This window comes from Vipera berus (assembly GCF_964194415.1).
Source record: "Vipera berus genome assembly, chromosome: 3".
Lineage (NCBI taxonomy): Eukaryota > Metazoa > Chordata > Lepidosauria > Squamata > Viperidae > Vipera > Vipera berus.
In genome coordinates, this window is record NC_138204.1 from 1193799 (window position 1) to 1218600 (window position 24802).

The 24802-nt window shown below is 47.8% G+C and overlaps 1 protein-coding gene across 2 annotated transcripts in view; it reads left to right on the forward strand.

Moving 5' to 3' along the window:
* CTNNBL1 (catenin beta like 1) overlaps positions 1–24802 on the forward strand; it is a 98505-nt gene that overhangs the window by 13261 nt on the left and 60442 nt on the right. Inside the window, exons 2-9 of one of the 2 annotated variants that reach the window (XM_081323760.1) lie at positions 875–1069; positions 2479–2585; positions 4869–5008; positions 14961–15058; positions 19838–19931; positions 21801–21892; positions 22712–22784; positions 23447–23505. In XM_081323760.1, coding sequence (XP_081179886.1) covers positions 875–1069; positions 2479–2585; positions 4869–5008; positions 14961–15058; positions 19838–19931; positions 21801–21892; positions 22712–22784; positions 23447–23505 — 858 coding nt within the window. The remainder of the gene's footprint in view (positions 1–874; positions 1070–2478; positions 2586–4868; positions 5009–14960; positions 15059–19837; positions 19932–21800; positions 21893–22711; positions 22785–23446; positions 23506–24802) is intronic. The other variant, XM_081323761.1, reaches the window with a different exon arrangement.

Consider the following 24802-nt stretch of genomic DNA (forward strand, 5'->3'; position numbering starts at 1 on the left):
AGAGAGAGAGAGAGAGAGAGAGAGAGAGAGAGACAGAGAGAGAGAGAGACAGACAGAGAGAGAGAGAGACAGAGAGAGAGAGAGAGAGAGAGAGCGCCCGGCCTGCCGTGGGAAGGAAAAGTGGGGGAAAGCAACTCAAGGAAAGGTAGGGGGCGCGGAGAGTAGGGGGAGCCCCCTCCCCCCTGGGGTGACCCCCTGGCTCTCCTGGCCAGGCTGCCGAAGCGCTTGGGGCTCTGCTCCTCCACAGGTGAGATGGTGGAGCTTTCCTGGCAGGCCTGAGGCAGTCTGGGAGGAAGGGAGGAAGGAGGAAAAGAAATAGGAGAAAGGGAAAGGAGGGAGGGAGGGAGGGAGGAAAGAAAAGAAAGAGTTGGAAAGAAGGAAAAGAGGGAGGGAAAGGAAAAGAGGGAGGGAAAGGAAAGGAAAGGAGGGAGAAAGGGAGGAAAAGGAAGGGAGGAAAAGAGGGAAGAGAAAGGGAGGGAGGAAAAAAAAGAACGGAAGGGACAGTGGGGGGAAGGAAGCAAAAGAAGGAATGAAAGAAGAAAAAGAGAACGGGGGGGGGATTCCCGTGGGGGGACCCATTGCAGGCGTCTCTTTCCCCATCTCTGAGGGGGGGGGCAGAGTCCAGCCTCCACCTGGCACAGATGGGCAGGGAGCCCCTGGACCTCCCCCCACTGACCCTCCCTCCCCCCCACGGGGCAACTGGGCCAAATCCTGCCTGCCTCCCTCTTGCTGCAGGGATTGTGTTGGAGGCCACGGCTGGGCCCCCAGGGCCGCTTTTACTTTGCCCCCCCCCGAGAGACGAGGGCTGGGAGTGTGTGTGGGGGGGTGTTTGGCCTTCCTCTGCCGACCACTTGAACCTTTTCCCTTCTCGCAGCCCAACAGGGGCACCAAGCGGACGCGGGAAGACGAGGAGGAGGAGCAGCTGAAGGGGCGGCCCAAGCCGGCCGGCTCCCGGGAGCGTGGTGGCCGTTACCGGGAGGAAGACCCCTCCCCACCCGCCGAGGAGTCCGAGGAGGAGAAGAAGAAGCTGCAGCACATCTTGGAAAGAGGAGAGGAGGAGGAGGAGGAGGTGGGTGAGGGTCTTGTCCTGTCCCCTCCCCCCCCCGTGCTTGGCTCCCCCTCCCCTCCCCTCCCCTGCTCCCTCCCGGGGCCAGGCTGACCCCCCCCCTCAAAGGCGGCGCCCTCTCCGATTGGGCAGGAGAGGGTGTGAGTCACATGACGGGGCTCCCCGGCCTTGGCCGCTTTACGACTCCCAGAATTCCCCAGCCAGTCCTGCGGCCGAGGTTGGGGACCCCCTGTAAAAGAACAGGGACTCCTAAGGCTGGAAGGGACCTTGGAGGTCTTCTAGTCCAGCCCCCTGCCCAGAGGGGGAGTCCTTAGACCAGGGGTGCTCAGACGTGGCCGCTTTAAGACTCCCAGAATTCCCCAGCCAGCCAGTCTTAAAGTGGCCACGTTTGAGCACCCCTGCCTTAGACCATCCCAAGTCAAGCTTAGCTCGCCATCTTCTTTGAGAAAGGACACCTTGAGGTCACTTATACTATCCGGTGTTCACACAGACGCGGAAAAAGAAGCATTCCCCATCAGGGCTACTTTCCCAAGGTGACAATTCACCGCATTCCGGTGTGTGTGTGTGTGTGTTGAAAAACCAGCAACATTTATTTATTGGTTGGGTTTATTATTTATTAAACAAATGTATGCAGCCACCCAACTCACACATAACTGACTTTCAGGCAGCTTCCCCATTTTTTTTAAAAAAAATCCATTATTTAGTTGAAAACCCATTACAACACCCCCCCCCCCCAATCGCACCTCTTCCCTCTGGGAGCAACAACACAAAGTTGGCAGCAACAACAACACAGTTGAACGAATTTTGCAATGTTTTTCGACACAGCCTTAAAAACTCCCCTTGTTAATTCTCTCATTCCGCTCGCTTCCTGTATTCTTCCTGCAAAAGGGCCCCACTATTTTCACAGGTAGTCCCCAACTCGCAAGAGTTCATTTAGTGACCGAAGTTATTTTTCACACTTAACGACCATTGCAGCATCCCCATGGTCATAGGATCAGAATTCGGACGCTTGGCAACTGACTCATACTTATGACGGTTGCAGTGTCCTGGGGGCATCACGTGATCCCCTTTGGTTTCTCAGGTAAGCCCACTCCCCACCAATAAAGATAGAATATTTGTAGTTCAGAGATGAAATGGGGTGTGTGTGTTTCCTTGGTGCTCTCCCACCAATTGTTATGTAACACAGCAGCGGGGGGGGGGGGAAATGGAGTGGAGAAACGGGAGACCCTCCCGGCCTTCCCTCGCCAGAACTCCAGTGTTGGGGTGGCCCTGATCCAAGATGGCGGCCAGCCCCGCCTTTAGCAGAAAGACGGTTCCGATGCCGTGAAGCTGCTTTCCTTGAAGGGCGACTGTTCAAACTTGGGTTTGTGGGTGCCGTGACCACGTCCTTAAACGAGGCTGTGTTTGGCCAGGAGGAACCTCTGGATGAAAGCTCCGTGAAGAAGATGATCCTCACCTTTGAGAAAAGATCTTACAAGAACCAGGAACTCCGGATCAAATTCCCAGACAATCCAGAGAAGTAAGTCGGGTTGGGGTCGACCTGTTTCCTCAGGCGCCGCTCTCCTTTCCGGAAGGCCCTGGTGCTGGGAAGGGAGATGGCGGTGGCTCTTCACTCCCTCCGAGAGGAGGTTGACGTTCTCAAGAACAAGGCCAACATTGACTCTAGAAGAGTAGGAGATGGCCAGGCTGAGCCCGAGGGTGGAGGGGTCAAGCACGTCATGAGTCTGGAGTCCCTTCAGACCACCCCAAGCGATCTAAGTCCAGCCCACCTCACATTCCATCGACTCTTATCTGCCTTTCGTTTGCCATTAGTAGATCAGATTCTTGTAGGGAACTGTCGGCATGCAATAAATCTCGTATTCGTCTGAACAGCTTTGCTTCCTCAGTTCTTGGTGCCTGACCGGAATGGTTCCTCACGAAAATGAGTTTGGGACGAGATGGTCCCAGCACTCTGACCTTCTTTCATCTTTTGAGCCTCGCAACCTTATTCATACTTGAGTTGCAACATACGGGCGATCCCCGGCTTACAACTGTTTGTTCAGTGACCATTCAAAGCTACAGTGGCACTGAAAAAGTGACCCACGACCGTTTTTCACACTTAATGACCATTGCAGCATCCCCCTAAGGTCACATGATCAAAATTCAGACACAGGCCACTGACTCGTATTTATGAAGGTAGCTGCGTCCCTGGATTCCCTTTTGCATCCTTCTGATAAGCGAAGTCAGTGGGGGAGCCAGATTCACAAGGGACATGTTGCTAACTTAATAATTACTTAACGGTGGCAAGAAAGGCCATAAAACGGGATAAAACTTAATTGTCTCGTTTAGCAATGGAAATTTGGGGGTCCATTGCGGTTGTAAGTTGAGCACTGCTGGTACTAAAGATCCAGAACAGTCTCTCTCTCTCTCTCTCTCTCTCTCTCTCTCTCTCTCTCTCTCTCTCTCTCTCTCTCTCTCTCTCTCTCTCTTTCCCTGTCTGTCTATCTCTCACACACAGTAGTCCCACACACCCTCCCTCCGTCTGCAGACCTTGAGGGAGAGTCATCCCTCGCTTCCTGAGGGAGCCATATTCTCCTGGCCCTCCTGCTTTTGAACTTGGCGTGCTCCCGTCTGCTTTGTTCTCTGGGTGGTGAAAGAAGGAGAGAAAGAGAGAAAGAAAGAAAGAGAAAGAGAGACAGAGAAAGAAAGAGACAGGAGAGAAACAAAGAAAAAACAGAAAGAAATAAAGAGTCAGAAAGGGAGAAACAAAGAAAGACAAAGAGAAAGGGAGAAACAAAGAAAAAGGGAGAAACAAAAAGACACAGAAAGAAATAAAGAGAAAGAGGGAGAGAAAGAGAAACAGAGAAAGAGACAAGAAAAAGAAGGAAAGAAAAAGAAAAGAAACAGCAAAAAGAAAAAGAGAAAGAAAGAGGCAGAGAGAGAGAGCGAGCGCATTCCTTGGAATAATTCAATAGTCAAGCCAAATCTGAGATTCCCTGTAGCTTTTTCTAGATTTTTAGTACAGGTTGTCCTTGACCACAACTAAGCCCAGAATTTCCATTGTTGTGGTTTTCCAAGTGTTCTCAACGACTCCTATCTAAAAGGAGGCAAACGACCGGCTGTCTACAAGGAGTATAAATCCTTCCCTTCCCCACCATCTAGTCAGAACCTGAAGAAGCTTCTGGGATGAGAAGTGAAACATCTTCAAGGAAATGTCTGGAGATTCTCAGTCCTCCAGTTCCTGGTTGTCCCAAAGGTGCTTTTTCAGGAGGCAACTGGACTTTCTTGTTTTTCTTTGAAGACGTTTCGCTTCTCATCCCAGAAGCTTCTTCGGCTCTGACTGGATGGTGAGGGAATGGAAGGATTTGTACTCCTTGCAGACGGCTGCTCATTTGCATTCTTTTAGAGAGTCCTTGAGGCCACTTGGACACAGCTAAACCCCCAAATGGCCTCAACGACTCTTTAAAAGGATGCAAACGGCCAGCTCTCTGCAAGGAGTATAAATCCTTCTATTCCTCACCACCCAGCCAGAGCTAAAGAAGCTTCTTGGATGAGAAGCGAAATGTCTTCAAAGGAAAAAACAAAGAAAGTCCTGTTGCCTCCTGGAAAAGAAGCACCTTTGGGGAAAGTGGACTTTCTTGGTGTTTTCCTTGAAGACGTTTCGCTTCTCATCCAGGAAGCTTCTTCAGTTCTACCTTCGAACTTCTTGGGCGAGAAGCAAAACGTCTTCAAGGAGTAAAACCCAAGAAAGTCCAGTTGCCTTTTCGGAAAGCATCTTCCTAGATCTCTTGGATCCTGCTGACGTTTGCTCCTCTGTCCATAGATTCATGGAATCCGAGCTGGATCTCAACGACATCCTTCAAGAGATGCATGTCGTTGCCACCATGCCGGACCTCTACCATCTCCTGGTGGAACTCAACGCCGTCCACTCCCTCCTTGGGCTGCTGGGACACGACAACACCGATATCCTTCTCACTTCGTTTGTGTCACACTTGCGTTCCTTGGGGCTTGGCAACCGGAAGAAGGTCTTGGGCTGAGTGGGGTGTGGACTGCCTGTCTCCAAAGGAAGCTCCAGAGCAGAGGTCCTCAAACTTGGCCCTTTGATGACTTGGGGACTTCAACTCCCAGAATTCCTCAGCCAGGCACGTTGGCTGAGGAATTCTGGGAGTTGAAGTCCACTCCTCTTAAATCTATATCAGGGGTTTTCCAACTTGGCCCTGTTATGACTTCTGGACTTCAACTCCCAGAATTCCTCAGCCAGGCACGCTGCCTGGGGAATTCTGGGAGTTGAAGTCCACAAGTCATAAAAGGGCCGTGTTTGAAGATCCAGAGGTTAATCTTGGGAGAAACTGAGTGCAGACCCCCCCCCAGGTAGATGCCCAGGTGGCCGGATGGGGAACGCAATTCAAACTGCTGATGGGCCGATTGTGTGGGAGGTGAAGGAGGCAGGCTGGCTGAGAGACCCTTCCATTTGTTAGCCCGTTTTGGAAAGTTTGGTCTCCTTCCGTAAATTAGAACTGATTTTTTTTTATTGTTATCACTGCCCGTCTAGTACAGGAATGTCCAAACTTGGCAACTTTAAGGCTGGTGGACTTCACGTCCACCAGTCTTAAAATAGCCAAAATTGGACAGGTTGAAGTCCCCAAGTTGTAAAGATGCCAAGGTTAGACACCCTTACCCTATACCAACGGTCTTCAAACCTGGCCCTTTTATGACTTGTGGACTTCAGCTCCCAGAATTCCTGAGTCAACGTGCCTGGCTGAGGAATTCTGGGAGTTGAAGTCCAGAAGTCATAAAATGGCCAGGTTTGAAGGCCCCTGCCCTATACTATTCTGGACAAATGGTTGTCCAGTCTCTTCTTCAAAACCTCCAGTGATGCAGCACCTACAGCTTCTGGAGGCAAGTTGTTCCCCTGGTTAATTGATCTCACTGTCATGAAATTTCTCCTTAGTTCTAGGTTGCTTCCCTTGGGTAACAGAATCACAGAGTTGGAAGGGGCCTTGGAGGTCTTCTAGTCCAGCCCCCTGCTCAAGCATGAGACCCTGTAACATTTTAGCTAAATGGCTGTCCAGTCTCTTCTTGAACACCTCCAGTGTTGGAACACCCACAACCTCTGGAGGCAAGTTGTTCTCCTGGTTAATTGTCCTCACTGTCATGAAATTTCTCCTTAGTTCTAGGTTTGGTAAATGTGATGAAATGTGATAACGGCATGCTGGCTGGGGAATTCTGGGAGTTGAAACCCACAAGTTGCTAAAGTTTGGACACCCCCGCTCTATCAGGATAGCAGGCCAGATTTTTTTTCCTGGACCTTATTCCCCAGCGCTTATTAAGGCAGCCTCTATCTGCCATGTTAGCGAGCAGCTGGGAGTCCCGTCTGTCTGTTATCTTGAGTTAAACTGGAGTTGCGGTGGAACAAACTGAAAAGGCTTTGTGAAAATTGCCTGCAGGTCTGCCGTGGACGTTTAACAAATCTACCCAACGCCATCCTTCGGATGTCAGCCTGTTGCTTTTCCCAGTTACTGATAAGAAACAGTTGAAAAAAAACTCTGTTTAGAAATGTTATCTCGGCCAGGAGGGAACGCAGGGTAGATGAGAAGGCAGAGTTAAAAAAAGAAAAAGGAAGATTTAAGAACAAGGTCTCAAGTGTTCTTTGAGAGGAAAGAAAAAGGATTTTTTCTCTTCGGTTTGGGTTCTTCGCTACGTGATATCCCCAAAGTGCTTTTCTCCTGACAGTTGATTTTTCTTGAAGACATTTCGCTGCTCATCCAAGAAGCTCCTTCCATTCTAACCAACATCTTCAAGAAAAATCAAATAAAGTCCAGTCGCCGTTTGGACAAAAGCACCTTTGGGACAAACACTGCTACACGGTGGATGTTTTTGGTACGCTGAGCAGTGCGTGCTCACTTGTGTTTGTGAAAGTGCCTGGGCGTGCTGTCGACACTCATTGCATTTGAGGCAGTCAAGCTAGGAGCAGCTGGCAAGGAAACGTAGCTTACTCCGCTCTATTGCGTTCCCCATAGCTACCTCTGGTTGCAAAAGCTGGACCGTGAGAAGGCAAGGCAGGAAGAACGTGGACTCATTTGAGCTGCGGTGCTGGAGAAGGCGCCTGCGTATTCCTCGGACAGCAAAAGGGACGAACAAGCAAGTCCCGGATGGCAAGACACCAGACATGTCATTGGAAGGCAAAATCACGAAACTGCATCTCACTTACTCGGGCCGTGTCACGCGGGGGAATTTGCTGTAGGAAGCAATTCACGTTTGGAAGACTCGGCCGTTAATTTGGCTGTGCCGACAAAACTCGGTTGTGATACCTTCCATGGCTACTGTGCATTATAAATTGTACGTTGAATAGAATAGAGAAGAGAAGAGAATAATAACAGAATAGAATAGAATAGAATAGAATAGAATAGAATAGAATAGAATAGAATAGAATAATAACAGAATAGAATAGAATAATAGAATAGAATAGAATAGAATAGAATAGAATAGAATAGAATAATATGGAATGGAATAGGATAGAGATAGGATAATAATAGAATAGAACAATAACAGAATAGAATAGAATAATAATAGAATAGAACAGAATAGAATAGAATTACAGAAAAGAATAGAATAGAATAGAATAGAATAGAATAGAATAGAATAGAATAGAATAGAATAGAATAGAATAGAATAGAATAGAAAATATGGAATAGGATAGGATAGGATAATAATAGAATAGAACAATAACAAATAGAATAGAATAATACAATAGAACAGAATAGAATAGAAAATATGGAATGGAATAAGATAGGATAATAATAGAATAGAACAATAACAGAATAGAATAGAATAATAATAGAATAGAATAGAATTACAGAATAGAATAGAATAGAATAGAATAGAAAATGAATAGGATAGGATAGGATAATAATAGAATAGAACAATAACAAATAGAATAGAATAATAATAGAAAAGAATAGAATAATAACAGAATAGAATAGAATAATAACAGAACAGAACAGAACAACAGAATAGAATAGAACAGAACAGAACAGAATAGAATAGAGCTGGAAGGGACCTTGGAGGTCTTCTAGTCCAGCCCCCTCCTCAAGCAGGAGAACCTATAGGATTTCAGACAAGTGACTCTTCGGTCTCTTCTAAAAACCTCCAGGGATGGAGCCCCACAACATCTGGAGGCAAGCTGTTCCACTAGTTAATTGTCCTCACTGTCAGGAAGTTTCTCCTTAATTCTAGGTTGCTTCTTCTCTCCTTGATGAGTTTCCATCTGTTGCTTCTTGTCCTGCCTTCTGCTGCTCTGGAGAATAATTTCACACCACAAGTCAGAAGTCCATAAGTCATGAATGGGCCAAAGTTTCTCCCATACTGTCTGAGGAATTCTGGGAGTTGAAATCCAGAAGGGCCAAATTTGAATGCCCCTGCATTAGAGGAAAGGGGGATGGGGAGGTGTTGCTTTACAATGGGTTAGATGGAGAAGCGAAACCGCTACGATTCCGCTGAAGACTGTGAGAGCCTGAAACCCTTCCAAGGACACCACAGCAGGTGCTGAGAGGAAGCAGACGGTTCCCATAACAAAGTGAAATTGTTTACATGGACTACATGAGAGGGTGGGGGTTTGGCTGGAGAAATTATGATTTAATTCTGTGAACTCGTGTCTGGGAACCTCAGAGTTAGTTTTGCTTCAACATTATTATGCCGTGTATTCAGTAAACAGAAAAATAAGAAATAGGGGAGACATGATAGCAGGATTCTAGTATTTGAGGGGCTGCCACAAGGAAGAGGGGGTCACGTTATTCACCAAAGCCCCAGAGGGCAGGGCGAGAAATAACGGTTAGAAACTGATCAAAGAGAGAAGCAACCTGGAATTAAGGAGAAGCTTCCTGACAGTGAGGACAATTAACCAGTGGAACAGCTTGCCACCAGAAGTCATGGGCGCTCCATCACTGGAGGTTTTTAAGAAGAGACTGGACAATCATCTGTCTGAGACGGTATAGGTTCTCCTGCTTAAGCAGGGGGCTGGACTAGAAGACCTCCAAGGTCCCCTCCAGCTCTATTCTATTCTAACCTGGACTTTCATTTGGATTCTCAAGCTGGAGGCTGACACAAGCAAGTATGGAATGCATAACACCAGACGTGTGGACTGGAAAGGCAAAATCACAAAACTGCATGTTGCTTATTTTGACCATGTCATGTGGAGGAATTCCCTGGAGAAAGCGATTATGTTGGGAAGACTTAGCAGTAAAAGGAAACCGGGCTGTCAAAGAACACAGTGGCTGGACGCCCCCAGAGTCGACACCAGCCAGCGCATAGAAGTCCACAAGTCATGAAAGGGCCAAAATTTCCCCCATGTGGCTGAGGAATTCTGGGAGTTGAAGTCCACAAGTCACGAAGGGGCCATAGTTCCCTCATGCTGCCTCATGTTCTAGGACGGGTAGGCAACCTCGGCTCTTTTATGACTTGTGGACTTCAACTCCCAGAATTCCTGAGCCAGCTATGCTGAGGGGAAAGGGAGAGGTTTCCAAGCTGAGCCATGCTGGCTCAGGAATTCTGGGAGTTGAAGTCCACAAGGCATAGAACATAGAAGTCCTGGCATAGAACAACTCAAATCGGAAGCTATGGAGAGAAGGAGCCCATGGAATCAGCAAGAGTCGAACCCGACTGAATGGATAATATCACACCACCATCATCATCATCATCATCAAGCTGAAGCCAACTGGGCCTCCATTTCGGAGAGAGAGGTGCCTGCCTTTGTGGATTTGAGCTTCAACGAAGCAATGCTGATTTCTGCAAAACCTCCCCCTTCACTTTTATAAAAAAGCAGCAGCAGCAGACCCAAAGTAAATTTATCTAGAAATATTTCCTCTGCGTAAGCAGCTCTGTGGCCTTGACAGTTCTTTTCCCCGAGGTTTTTCTGAAGGCTTCGGCAGCCTCAGCACCGTCTCATTTGTTAAAAGGTTGACTTGCATGGGCCAGTCAGGCAAAGGGGCATAAATGATGGAGGTCTTGCTGGTGACAGCCGTGAAGAAGACAAAATACTGCCGGTTCTGTCCCCTACAGACGTGAGAAGCCGAGTCCGGGACGATAATAAACGTTGACCGTAGTACCACTTCATAAGGCCACACTTGGAATGCTGCATCCAGCTTTGGTCACCACAATATAAAAAAGATCTTGAGACTCTGGAAAGAGGGCAGAGAAGAGCAATTAAGATGATCCAAGGCCTGGAGACCAAAACATACGAAGAACGGCTGCGGGATTTGGGAATGGCCAGTCTATAGAGAAAAGGAGGACTAGGGTGGACATGATAGCAATGTTCCAGTATTTGAGGGGCTGCCACAAAGAAGAGGAGATCAAGGCATTCTCCAAAGCGCCTGAAGGCAGGAGAAGAAACAATGGATGGAAACTCATGAAGGAGAGAAGCAACCTGGAACTAAGGAGAAATTTCCTGACAGTGAGAACAATTAACCGGTGGAACAACCTGCCTCCAGAAGTTGTGGGTGCTTCATCCCTGGAGGCTTTTAAGAAGAGACTGGACAGCCACTTGTCTGAAATGGTATACGCCGGTTTCCTGCTGGAGCGGGGGGCTGGACTAGAAGACCTCCAAGGTCCCTTCAAACTATTCTATTCTAAGCTTCAGGAATTGGGGGTGTCTAGTTTAATGAAAGAAGGACTTGGGGGCGGGACATGATAGCAGTGTGCCAGTATTTGGGGGGCTGCCACAAAGAAGAGGAGTTCAAGGCATTCTCCAAAGCGCCCGAAGGCAGGACAAGAAGCAATGGATGGAAGCTAATTAGGGAGAGAAGCGACCTGGAACTAAGGAGAAACTTCCTGACAGTGAGAACAGTTAATCAGTGGAACAACTTCCTTCCAGAAGCTGTGGGTGCTCCAACACTGGAGGCTTTTCAAAAGAGACTGGACAACCATTTGTCTGAAAGGATATAAGGCCTTCTGCTTGACCAGGGGGTTAGACTAGAGGACCTCCAAGGTCCGTTCCAGCTCTGTCACTTTGGGCTTGTCAGGCTTTTCGTGGCTCCCTCCTGCTTTTGCTGCTGGGCTCATTCTGCATCAAAGTGGAATCTGGGCTGGCCTTGCAGTCCTGGGGGAAGGAGCCTTTGCAGGAAGTTGCCAAAATATTAGGAGGCAAAACATGAAGCTCTGGCACAGAGCTTGCGCAAAGGCCCCCCTCCGGAGCGGTGTGCAAGGGAGACGGCTGTGACGCAGCCAGAGGAGGTCTCCTTCCCTCGGGAGCTGTGCCTGGGATTTGGAGAAGGAAAAGGCCTGAAGGGAATGCAAAGCAGCTCCTGTTTGATTAAAGCTAATACCCCGACAGCACACAGTGGATAAAATCTCTGTAAGCAAAGTTAGTGGGCTGGCAGGCTCCTCTGCGGAAGGTGAAAGAAGATGCAAGCAAAAGATAATGCACCAATAATAGTTTCAATTAGCAAGGGCTGAGAACTTGAGCCCATCCATCAGCATCCATGTCTAGTTTAAGGAAGAGAAGGACCAGGGGGTGACACGATAGCAGTCTTCCAACATCTCAGGGGCTGCCCCAAAGAAGGTGGGGGGTTCAAGCTGTTCTCCAAATCCCCTGAAGGCAAGACAAGAAGCAACGGATGGAAACTCACCAAGGAGAGGAGCAACCTGGAACTAAGGAGAAACTTCCTGGTGGTGAGGACAATCAGTGGAAAGGCTGGCTTCCAGATGTTGTGGAGGATTTTAAGCAGAAATTGGGCAGCATTTGTCTGAAATGGTATAGGGCTTCCTACTTGAGCATAGGGTTGGACTAGAAGACCTCCAAGGGCCCTTCCCACTCTATTATTCTGTACCCTGCATAAAACACCAGACGGCTACTGCAAAGATAAGGAATGGATCTGGAGGCTAAATTCTACGAGGAATACTTGCAGGAACTGGGCATAGCTAGTCTAGATAAAAGATGGCCTAGGGGGGGTGACATAATGGCAATATTCCAGTATTTGAGGGGCTGCCACAGAGAAAAAAAGGGGGGGGGTCAACCTCTTCTCCAAAGCCCCTGAAGGCAGGAGAAGAAGCAACAGATGGAAACTAACCAAGGAGAGAAGCAACCTGGAACTAAGGAGGAGTTTCCTGACAGTGAGGACAATTAACCAGCAGAACCGCTTGCCTTCAGAAATCATGGGTGCTCCAACACTGGAAGTTTTTAAGGAGAGATTGGACAGTCTGAAATGCTTGAGCAGGGGGTTGGATGAGAAGACCCCCAAGGTCCTTTCCAACTCTGTTATTCTGTTGCCTGGATGTGCCTTGATAGCCAAGAATCCAATCTGGGCCAGTCCCTGGGAGCAGAGGTCCGTGGGACCAAGCCTGGATCGGAAACGAGAGATGACGAGAGATCAGTCACAACAACAGAGCTGGAAGGGGACCTCTTCTACTCCAGAGGTCCCCAACCTTTTGGGCACCAGGGACCGGCTCCATGGGGGAATGGTGATCCACGGACCGGAGAGTAGGTGGTTCTGTGTGCTGCCTGCATCCCACGGATGGGGCTTTGCTTGTTTGTGTGGACCGGTTGCTGGCACGCTGCAGCCCACTACCAGTCCACGGACTGGAGTTTGGGGACCCCTGTTGTAGTCCAGCCCCCTGCTCAAGCAGGAAAGCCTGGACCACGACGGACAAGTCGCTGCCCAGTTTTTCCCCCCAAAAAACTCCAGTGATGGAGCAGCCACCGCTTCTGACTCCCGATGAACAGCCCTCCTTCTCTTGTCCTACTTTATCTTTCCAAGCTGAGTGGAGAGCAGCATTTCTGTTTGATCTGAAACCTGCTGTCTACCAGGAAATTTATTCTGTTCCCTCCCTTCGGGCTACAGTTTGAAACACCAAGGATAAACGGTGAGCGAACGATTGCTATTCAGGAAAAAAAAAACTTGCATGTCTCACCATTGGCATATCAATTTACGGGGCATGCTTAAGAGTTTTGACATATAGCATCGAGATTCCCCGAGGACACATCTCTCCCTGGAGTCTTGAACCCGCCATTTTCATCTGTAAATCACTCTTGGAAGTAAGGAAAGGGGGGGGAACCCTTCGTTTTCCCTTTGTTCCTAAAATTCAGTTCAAAACCGCACACCACAGGCAAGAAAGAGGATCAAAAGATGAGGGAAGCGAGTTCAGGTGAGCAGCGTGTTTGCACAAGGACATCCCGGATGCGTTTGGACATCAAAGCTTGTCAGACAGGTCCTTGGCAGGTCTTCTGAACCCTTGGCGAGGAAGAACAAACTGGGTTGTTGATGTTGGGGGCCTGAGGTGTCTTTAAAGCAGAGGCCCCCAACCTTTTGGGCACCAGGGACCGGTTTCGTGGACAGAGGTTTTTTCCGCAGACCGGAGGGCGCGTGGTTTTGTGTGCTGCATGCATCCCGTGGATGGGGCTTTGCTTGTTTCTGCGGACCGGTTGCTGGCATGCCGTGGCCCAGGGGTTGGGGACCCCTACACTAAAGAAGAGAAGAGAAGAGAATAACAATAGAATAGAATAGAACAGAACAGAATAACAATAGAATAGAATAGAACAGAACAGAATAACGATGAATAGAATAGAATAGAATAGAATAGAATAGAATAGAATAGAATAGAATAGAATAGAATAGTAGAGTGATGTAATGTAATAGAACAGAATAGATTTATACTAGAATAGAATAGAATAGATTTAGAATAGAACTGAATAACAATAGAATAGATAATAGAATAGAATACAGAGTAATGTAATAGAATAGAATAGAATAAACAGATTGTAGAATAGAATAAGAATAGAATAGAATAGAACAGAATAACAAATATAATAGAATAACAATAGAACAGAATAACAATAGAATAGTAGAGTAAGGTAATAGAATAGAATAGATTTATACTAGAATGTAATAGAATAGAATAGATTTAGAATAGAAAAGAATAACAGAATAGAATAGAATAGAATAGAATAGAATAAAATAGAATAGAATAGAATAGAATAGAATAGAATATAGAGTAATGTAATAGAATAGAATAGATTAAACAGATTATAGAATAGAATTAGAATAGAATAGAATTAGAATAGAATAGAATAGAATAGAATAGAATAGAATAGAATAGAATAGAATAGAATAGAATAGAATAGAACAGAACAGAACAGAATAGAGCTGGAAGGGACCTTGGAGGTCTTCTAGTCCAGCCCCCTGCTCAAGTAGGAGAACATATACCATTTCAGACCAGTGGCTGTCCAGTCTCTTCTTAAAAACCTCCAGTGATGGAGCACCCACAACCTCTGAAGGCAGCTTCTGTTCCACTGATTAATTGTCCTCACTGTCAGGCAGTTTCTCCTCAATTCCAGGTTGCTTCTCTCCTTGATCAGATTCCAACCATTGTTTCTCGTCCTTCCCTCTGGTGCTTTGGAGAATAAATTGACCCCCTCTTCTTTGTGGCAGCCCCTCAGATACCGGAATGCTGCTATCATGCCTCCCCTGTTCCTTCTTTTCTTTAGACTAGCCAAACCCAACTCCCCCAGTTGTCCTTCGTATGTTTTGGTCTCCAGGCCTTTGATCATCTTAGTTGCTCTTCTGAATTTTTCCCAAACTCTCCAACATCTTTTTTGTGATCTGGTGACCAAAATTGGTTGCAGTATTCCAGGTGTGGCAAGCCACTAGGAAATGGGAATGGCGGCCCTAAACCTTGGCCACTGTAAGACTTGGGGAGAAAGGTCTTGTGTCCAACCTCCATTGGGAATCTTGACCCTTGACCCACGGTGTCCAACATTGGCAGCTTTAAGACTTACGGACTTAAGTCTTGTCTCCGACCTGCAGTGGGACTCCTGACCCTTGACCCTAGACCAGGGATGTCCACACTTGGGAACTCTAAGTCTAGTGGACTTCAACTCCCAGAATTCCCCCGTCAGCCTTGGTTTGCCTTAACCCTTTCCTACATGTCGCCATTGCGGTGGTGGATCTTCTGCAGGAGCTCACAGATATCGACACCCTGCATGAAAGCGAGGAAGGAGCCGAGGTCCTCATAGATGCCTTGGTGAGTAGCCCCTGGTGGCCGTGGTGGGCTGGGGTGGGGTGGGAGTCGAGGCCTTAGAAGCAAATCCAGATCTTTGGGAGGAGTCCTGAGCCCGGTGGAGGAGCGTTCCTAGCACTCGTGGGGGGCCCTAGTTGGGCCATGAAACCTCTGCGAGGAAACTCCCAAGCTCAGAACGCACCAACGACCCCACGGTCCTCCTCCTCCCCCTTTCTCCTTTTTTTTCTTCTCTTCCTCCTCCTCCTCCTTCCCCTTTCTCCTTTTTTTCTCTTCCTCCTCCTCCTTCTCCTTCCCCTCCTTTTTTTCTTCTCCTTCCCTTTCTCCTTTTTTCTTCTCCTCCTCTTCCTCCTCCTCCTCCTCCTCCTCTCCATGCCTGGCCGATGAAAGACCCGCCAGGAAGCAGGGTAACTCAGAGAGCGGCAGGGCCCCCACAGCTCAGCTCGGAGCTGCAGGTGTTCCCAGGTGACCCTGTTCAGCGCTGGCTGTGCAGCTGCCTTCCCTTCCAGAGGTTAATGACGGGCGCCCTGAAGGCTGCTTGGCCGCAGAATAGAACACGTGGAAGCAGTAAACCCGGAGAAAGGCCTTTTCGTCTCGGCTCTTTTCTTCCCGCTCACTGACAATAGCAGACTTCTGAGCGCATTTTATTCTTCGCTCGGAGCGAGAGGGGTCCTGTCTGCCCACCGAACCGTTTTCCATTCTTTGATGGAAATAATTACTCTCTCCGTCGGAGCCCAGATTGCCAGGATGATTCAGGCCCCGCCGAGGCTCCCTCTACTGTGATCAAATGGGGAGAAACGCGCCGGCCCGCCGGGCTGGATAGTCAGCTGAATGGATCCTCTCGGCCAGCCTGCCGAGTGGGCAATTTCCTCTCTACAATTTGGAAAGCTAATTATTCTTCCAGGCTTTTTGGGGGGCGGGGATGATGTCTGGCCAGACCACCCTGCAGCTCCCTTAAGGGCTGCTCCATAGAGGCCGCTGCTTTGAAGAATGGAGGCTCAGCCCACTGATACACCCCGAGGGGCCTTTCTGATGTGCCACGCGTGGCCTTCACAGTTCCTGCATGCAAGAAGCGAATAACCATAACAGAAGGGACCTTGGAGGTCTTCTAGTCGAACCTCCTGTTCAATCAGGAGACCGTATACCAGGGGTCTTCAAACTTGGCCCTTTTATGACTTCAACTCCCAGAATTCCTCAATTCTGGGAGTTGAAGTCCACAAGTCATAAAAGGGCCAAGTTTGAAGACCCCCTGCCTTATACTATTCCAGGCAAATGGTTGTCCAGTGTCTTCTTAAAAATGTTCAGTGTTGGGGCACCTTCAACTTCCAGAAGCAAAAGTTCCACTGATTAATTGTTCTCACTGTTAGGAAATTCCTCCTTAGTTCCAGGTTGCTTCTCTCCTTGGTTAGTCTCCATCCGTTGCTTCTTCTCCTGCCTTCAGGCGCTTTGCAGAAGAGCTTGACTCCCTCTTCTTTGGGGCAGCCCCTGAGATACTGGAAGACTGCTAATATATCACCCCCGGTCCTTCTCTTCATTAAACTACACATACCCAATTCCAGCAACCGTTCCCTATATGTTTTAGCCTCCAGTCCCCTAATCCTCTTTGTTGCTCTTCTCTGCCCTCTTTCCAGAGTCTCGACATCTTTTTTACATCGTGCCGACCAAAAAGGGATGTCTATGGAGATTCTCATTGATTCAGGTCAGGTGCTTTTCCAAAAGGCACTTGGACGTTGTTTTTCCTTGAGGATGTTTCACTTCCCATCCAAGCAGCTTCGTCAGTTCTGCCTGAAGGGTGGAAAACGGAAGGATTCATACTCCTTGCAGACAGCTGGTCGTTTGCATTCTTTCTGAGAGTCGTTGAGGCCATTGGGAGGCTCGTCTGTGCCCCCGGGGTCACCCGAATAGCACACGGGGGTGTTTGCCCAGGGCTCAGATAAACCTCCAAGGGGCCTCAAATGACTCCCAGAAAGAGCGCAAATGACCAGATGACTGCAAGGAATATAAATCCTCCCATCCTCCCCCATTCAGTCAGAACCGAAGACGCTTCATGGGTGAGAAGCGAAACCGCTTCAAGCAAAGCAAAGGAAGTCCAGTTGCCTTTGGGAAAAGCACCCGGACGCAAGGATGCCCTGGGCAGCCTGGCCTCCTCTGCGGCCGCTCGCTTCTCGTTTTTGTGCCTGGAGATGCCGAGGCTCACAATCTGAGAGCGAGGGCTGGACCAGGGACCCCTCCTTTGCGCTTTCCTCTTGGGTGCCGGAAAGCAGAACGGGTTGCTCGGAGGGCTGGACGTGAAGATGACCGTAACGGGGCACCGAGAGGCTTTTGAGCAGCTGGACGGGGCCGACGGTGGCTGACCTGCAGGCAAGTTGCTGGAGGCTTCCTGGCGCGGCTTTGTGTTCTTTCTGTGAGCTGCCTTAGGGCTGAAAAGTCCCTTCCTTTGCACACCAAAATGGCCAGGTGGTTTCATCCCTGCCGCGGTTCTGCTTGGAAGCCGAAGGCGGTGAGGGAGCCCAGAGGCCGTGGGAAGGCCTTGCCAGCCCCGGGGAGGGTAGTGCCAAGCGAGCATATCAAGAATCACTCCCACCTTGAAGCTTGCAAGCTGGCCTGTCCTCCCCTCTCCCAGCTCTCTTTCCTTGCTTGTTTATCGGTTTAATCAGTCCTGGAGCCCCTTTTGATCAGCCCGAATATTTCCTTCCCCTTCAGCTCTCCTTTCTCAGCCGGGATTCTTCTCTGCTCTTCCACATCTCCCTTTTTGGACCTCCCAGAAGCCCAGCTGGGCCAGTGTTACACGGGCTGCTGGTGTGTGGCTTGTGTGCCTTGCCTGCACACAAACTCCCAGCGGGGAACCACAACCGGTTCTTTGGAAGACCCGGAGACCGGATGGATTTAAAGGAACAGCAACACTTTGCTGGTGACAACTTACATTTGCTCTTTCTCGGGTGTGCACACACACACACACACACACCCAGGCACACCCACCCACCTCCTTCACTAGGCGGCCAGGGGAATGGAAGTCTCCGGGTCTGGATCCGAACAGGCTCTAAAAGTGGGGGCTTCAGGGTCCCTTTTATCCCCAAAGCTCCTTGCTTTGTTGATTGACAGGACTGGCAGCTCCTGTTGCCTTTGTGGTTGACAGGTCTGGTAGCCCTTGATGGGATTTGGGGAGGGGGTTTCATGGGTTCCGGTCCAAATTCTCTTGTCCATGTGTCATTTTTTCCCTTTCTGTCCCCAAGGACTCTGCTCCTTCTTATCCATCTCCCAAAGGGATCTGGGTTTGGCTAGTCTAGAGAAAAGAAGGACTATGGGGGGACATGATAGCAGCGTTCCAGTATTTGAGGGGCTGCTACAAAGAAGAGGGGGGTCACGTTATTCTCCAAAGCACCTGAAGACAAGAAACAGTGGGTGGAAACTAACCAAGGAGAGAAGCAATCTGGAATTAAAGAGAAACTTCCTGACAAGGAGAACAATTAACCAGTGGAAGGACTTCCCTCCAGAGGTTGTATGTACTTAATCACTGGAGGTTTTCAAGAAGAGGCTGGACAGCCATTTGTCCGGAATGGTGTAGGGTCTCCTGCTTGAGCAGGGGGTTGGACTAGAAGACCTCCAAGGTCCCTTCCAACTCTGTTATTCTGTATTCTGTATTCTGATCTTTTAAATCAGATTCCTGCTTTAAATGCCACTGGGAGGTGGCATTTCTGCTGGACAGCAAAGCTCATGGTGCTTGTCCCATTAGCAGATGCTGTGGCAAAGCATTTCCTTTTCTGCTATCGCTGTGTGCAGCCGTCCAGCTGACCTTTTTCCCCCGGATGGTCGATAAATTGCTAGCTGAAGGCAGCACAAAGGGCTTCCCGCAGGCTTGGCAGACCAAATTCTTTGTATTTCTCAACAGAGGCGAAGGCATTGCCTGCATCCAGTCAACTTGCTCCTCTGCCTGATTTGGTTTTCACACAATCTTTGCTCCCAATTTAATTGATTAATTAATTTGTATAACTGCCTGTCTCCAATCAGTAGCTCTGGGTGGTAAACAGCTATTGTTATTTTTATGGTTGCATATTGGTGTTTTTTTTAATTATTTTTGTTTTATATATAATGTTGGAGCATTTACAGCTTCTGGAGGCAGCTTGTTGTTCCACTGGTTAATTGTTCTAACTGTCAGGAAGTTTCTCCATAGTTCCAGGTTGCTTCTCTCCTTGATTAGACTCCATCCGTTGCTTCTGGACCTGCTTTCAGGTGCTTTGGAGAATAGCTTGGCTGCCTCTTCTTAGGGGCAGCCCCTGAGATATTGGAAGACTGCTATCATGTCCCCCCTCGTCCGTCTCTTCATTAAACCAGACATACCCAATTCCTACAACCGTTCTTCATATGTTTTAGCCTCCAGTCCCCTGATCATCTTTGTCGCTCTTCCCTACACTCTTTCCAGAGTCTCGACATCTTTTTTATATTGTGGCGATCAAAACTGGATGCAAGGGTGAGCTTATCAAGGCATTGTAAAGTGGTGCTAATTACTCCTTAATTCTTGGACCTCTCTTTAATGATCCTCCACCTGCTCCTTCTTGTCCTGCCCTCGGGTGCTTCGGAGAACAGGTTGACCAGGAGAGTTACAGAGCAAAAAGCAGTGAGCGAAAGGCCAGTGTACTGATCAAAGCATCCCTCAGTGGTGCCATTTCCATTTCTGCTACGTTTGCTTTCTTGCCTTCGGCCGGCGCACGGGCCTTAGGTTGACCTGCCCTCCTCCAGCCCGCTTGCCCTGAACCTGCCCTTTCTCTGTCCCTCTTCTTGGCCCAGGTGGAGGGGCAGGTGGTGGCGTTGTTGGTGCAGAATCTCGAGCGGCTGGACGAAAGCGTCAAGGAAGAGGCGGACGGCGTTCATAATACGCTGGGTAAGTTGGGTGCCCGTTGGAGGGGGAGGAGGTAAGGGGGTCAGATCTGCCCCCACCTTCCTAAGACTTCACACTGGAGATGGCTGCTGAATCGATTCTAAAGTCCCCCCTTCCCCCACCCCCGGCTCTGTGCTATACGCCCATCAGGGTTCACCATCCACGTTCTGGAGGAGGATGGCCAGCACCTGGCTGCAGAAGAGTTTGTTGGCATCAGGAGGCATCTCTTATTGTCCATAAATGTTACCCATTTATATAAGCACTGCAAAAGAACACAGCAAGAATATATCGGTAGGATAACCAGAAAGATGTTTTTGATTATCGTACATTCTCGTTGTGTTCTTTTGCACTATTTATGAATGGACAATATTTGTAGACAATAAGGCAAAAAAAATGAGATGGGTGTGGAAATTAGAATAGAATAGAATAGAATTAGGAAATAATAGAATAGAATAGAATAGAATAGAATAGAATAGAATAGAATAGAATAGAATAGAATAGAATAGAATAGAATAGAATAGAATAGAATAGAATAGAATAGAATAGAATAGAATAGAAAATATGGAATAGAATAGAATAGAATAGAATAGAATAGAATAGAATAGAATAGAATAGAAGAATAGAATAGAATAGAATAGAATAGAATAGAATAGAATAGAATATTTATTTATTTTATTTTTATTTTAATTCCATTTATATCCCGCCCTTCTCCGAATAGAATAGAATAGAATAGAAGAATAGAAATAGAGAAAAAGAATAGAATAGAATAGAATAGAATAGAATAGAATAGAATAGAATAGAATAGAATAGAATAGAATAGAATAGAATAGAATATTTATTTATTTTAATTCCATTTATATCCCGCCCTTCTCCGAATAGAATAGAATAGAATAGAAGAATAGAAATAGAGAAAAAGAATAGAATAGAATAGAATAGAATAGAATAGAATAGAATAGAATAGAATAGAATAGAATAGAATAGAAATATGGAATAGAATAGAATAGAATAGAATAGAATAGAATAGAATAGAATAGAATAGAATAGAATAGAAATATGGAATAGAATAGAATAGAATAGAATAGAATAGAATAGAATAGAATAGAATAGAATAGAAATATGGAATAGAATAGAATAGAATAGAATAGAGTAGAATAGAATAGAATAGAACAGAACAGAACAGAATATAATAGAATAGTTGGAAGGGACCCTTGGAGGTCTTCTAGTCCAACCCTCTACCATTTCAGACAAATGGCTGTCCACTCTCTTCTTAAAAATCTCCATGTCAGTGAAGATTCTCAATCCTCCAGTAGAATTGTCCAGACATCCAGTTGCCATGACTCATAGTCCAGACAAGAGTATGGACAAGAGCTTTTAATATGGGAGAGGAACCCTCAGACCACCTCCAGCAACCTGGGCCTCTCAGGGCCATGACCTACCCCTCATCAATCCTGGCCAAAGAACCACCATCTCTTAGAGCAGTGATTCTCAACCTTGGCAACTTTTAAGCACGTGGACTTCAACTCCCAGAATTTCCCAGCCAACCATGGCTGTTTGGGGGAATTCTGGGAGCTGATGTCCACACTGTTAAAAGTCGCCAAGGCTGAGAAAGATTGTCTTAGAGCAGGGCTCTTCAAACGTGGCCCTTTTATGACTGGTGGACTTCAACTCCCACGCGTGGCTGGCTGAGGTTATTCTGGGAGTTGAAGTCCACCAGTCATAAAAGGGCCACGTTTGAAGAGCCCTGTCTTAGAGAATGTTGAAGACAGCTGGGTTGGGAAGACTGTTGAGATACGTTATGAAATCTCTGGAAGTTCAGAACTGACTGTGTCTTCTCCACTCTCTCTTCCCCTCTGAATCTTTCTCTTCTCAAAGCTATCATCGAGAACATGGCGGAGTTTCGGCCAGAGATGTGTGCGGATGCTGCTCAGCAGGGCCTCATGCAGTGGCTCCTCAAGAGGTTGAAGGTGAGCGTTGACCTTCTTGTCACTCAGGCAGGGTGGGCAGCTGGACTGGCTTTAAGACCTGTGGGCTTCATTTCCCAGAATTCCTGAGCCAGCCGTGTTGAGTGTTAGACTACATAGAAGACCTCCAATATCCCTTCGAACCCAATTCTGTTTTCTACTATTGCTAGTGAACTAAAGAAAAATTAGCCAGGATATCAATGTGATGACTTAAGACAGGGGTCTTCAAACTTGGCAGCTTTTAAGACTTGTGGACTTCAGCTCCCAGAATTCCTCAGCCAGCTATGCCTGTATTTTTCCTCCCACCCTATAGAGCAGAGAGATTGCAGAGGAAGGGATTACAAGAGAGTAAAAGTTGAAGTCCACAAGTCTTAAAGTTGCCAAGTTTGAAGACCCCTGATTTAAGAGCTGACCAGCTGAGGCCGTGATGAGTCTGCCTGTTGTCTCTTTAAGAGCCTGTGTAAAAAAGGGGGTGGAGGCTCTACTGGTGGGTCTTTTCCCCCCCATTCTTTCCCCTTTCCTGCTGTATTTGCTGTGTTGTTGGATTCTGCTTGTAGCACGTGTGTCTGTATTGTTCCTAGTGACACGTGTATAGCATTGTAGATATTGTAGATAAACCGCCATTCGCTACAAACCACTTTGTGCTGTGTCTGCTTCTGTGTTGTCGCACGCGACAGGATGCTGCACGCTCTGACCCGGGACGACTCATGCGAGCCTGAGGACTACAACTCCCATCACCTTGACCCCCTCCCAAGACCGGCCTTCGTTTGCCATGGGAAGGATGCTAGATGACTGGCTTCTCTGCTTTTCTCCCCCTTGCAGGCTAAGATGCCTTTTGATGCCAACAAGCTCTACTGCAGCGAGGTGTTGGCCATCCTCCTCCAGAACACGGACGGTGAGCCCTGAACCTGCCCTTCCCCAGGCCTTTGGGGGGGGCCCTCTGTGCCCCCAACCCCCCTCCCCCCCTTCTCTCCTTGCCCTGGGCGCTCTGCTCAGTCCTGTGGATTTTAGGGGCTGAGATTGAGATGGGAGGTAGCTGTCAGAGTTGACCTTGGCCCCCTCCTCTCCTTTGCCCAGGGAGGGGGCAGCCAGATCTGATGTCAAGCTTCAGACAGAGGGAACAGAGGGAACTCTTTGAAAGAACTTCGAGGCATTGTTGACCTTAGAGAATCTTTATTCGAGTAGCATAGCATCGGCACTAACACAATCGAAGCCAAGGACTGATTTCCCCTCACCTAGTATCAAAGCACAATTCCCTCCTCCAGTGAACAGTCATAAATCACATTCCCCAATTAGCTCCAAGCGCGGGCTTGGCCTCCAGCTCTCCAGCCCTCCAATTCTTTATCAGCTCTGGGCTCAGTAACCTTGATTCTCACGCCAAGTTTAGTGTTGTTATGTCTAGCTGGACTCTCATTCACATCCCCCACTCCCAGCAACATCTAACTCTAAAAGCGAAAGGAAGAAAATGGCTACATCTCCCATTTGTTGTCAGTGCAAAAACATCCGATGTGAGTGGCGTTGACATCTGACTTTTGCCCCCTCCCCTCCTTCCTGCAGACAACCGGGAGATGCTTGGAGAGCTGGATGGGATTGACGTGCTCCTTCAGCAACTGTCAGTGAGTAATTTGTTGCCCGCTGTGTTGCCCTGGGAGGGGCCCGAGAGAAGGAAGGTGGGTGGGCAACGCTTAGCTGAGGGGAGACGAGCAGGGGCGGCAGGCGGAGAATCGAAGCTGAAGCCCAGCTGGCTTTGAGACCCTGGTGGGGAGTCCTTGAGAAGATCCTGAAAGAGCATTCACAGGTCCAGTCAATCCAAACAGAACTGGGAGGGACTTCGGAGGTCATCTAGTCCAACCCTCTGCTCAAGAAGGAGACCCTATACCTTTCTGGACAAATAGCTGTCCAGTCTCCTCTTGAAGACCTCCAGTGATGGAGCACCCACAACATTGGAAGGCAACTTCTGTTCCACTGGTTAATTGTCCTCCCAGTCAGGAAGTTTCTCCTTAATTCCAGGTTGCTTCTCTCCTTGGTGAGTTTCCATCCTTTGGAGAATAACGTGACCCCCTCTTCTGTGTGGCAGCCCCTCAAATACTGGAATGCTGCTGTCATGTCTCCCCCAGTCCTTCTTTTCTCTAGAACTAGCCATTCCCAAATCCTGCAACCGTTCTTCGTATGTTTTAGTCTCCAGGCCTTTAATCATCTTAGTTGCTCTTCTCTTCACTTTTGCCAAGGTCTCAGCATCTTTGTTGTAATGTGGCGATTGAAACTGGATGCAGGATTCCAGGTGCGGCCTTACTAAGGCTTTACAAAGCGGTACTAACGCTTCAGGTGGTTTTGATTCTGTGCCTCTGTTTATGCAACCAAGGACTGCAAAGAGAGGCACAGGATCAAAATCACGTGAACTACTGGTGCCGCTTTATAAATCAAGACCACAAGGACCTAGTAAGTCCTTGACTTGAGACCATTTGTTTGTCAACCTTTTGAGGTTGCAACAGCCCTGAAAAATGTGACTTGTGACCGGTTTTGACGTGATCAGAATTCGGGCGCTTGACAGCCCCCACCGTGTATGGACGCTGGTTGCAGCGTTTCTGCCCTTCCCTCCTGAACACCAAAGTGTTTCTCTGATGGTTGATTTTAAGGGGTGTGTGTGTTTTTTTTAATGCTTTCGTCTTTTTTAAAATACGTTCTTAGTTTATTCAAAGCAAAGTTAAAATGCAGAATACAGAACTCAAAAAAAACCCTCAAAACAACCATGCAAAACAATGAAAGCATTAAAAAGGTTCATTAAAAAAAAAACACCCACACGTACATATATCATCCCCTCTAGTTTGAATACTGATTAATACACCCCTTGCGAAACAAGCCCTCCCCAAAAAATGTTTAACCCACTGCTGCATCTATTTGCAACTTGTTGAC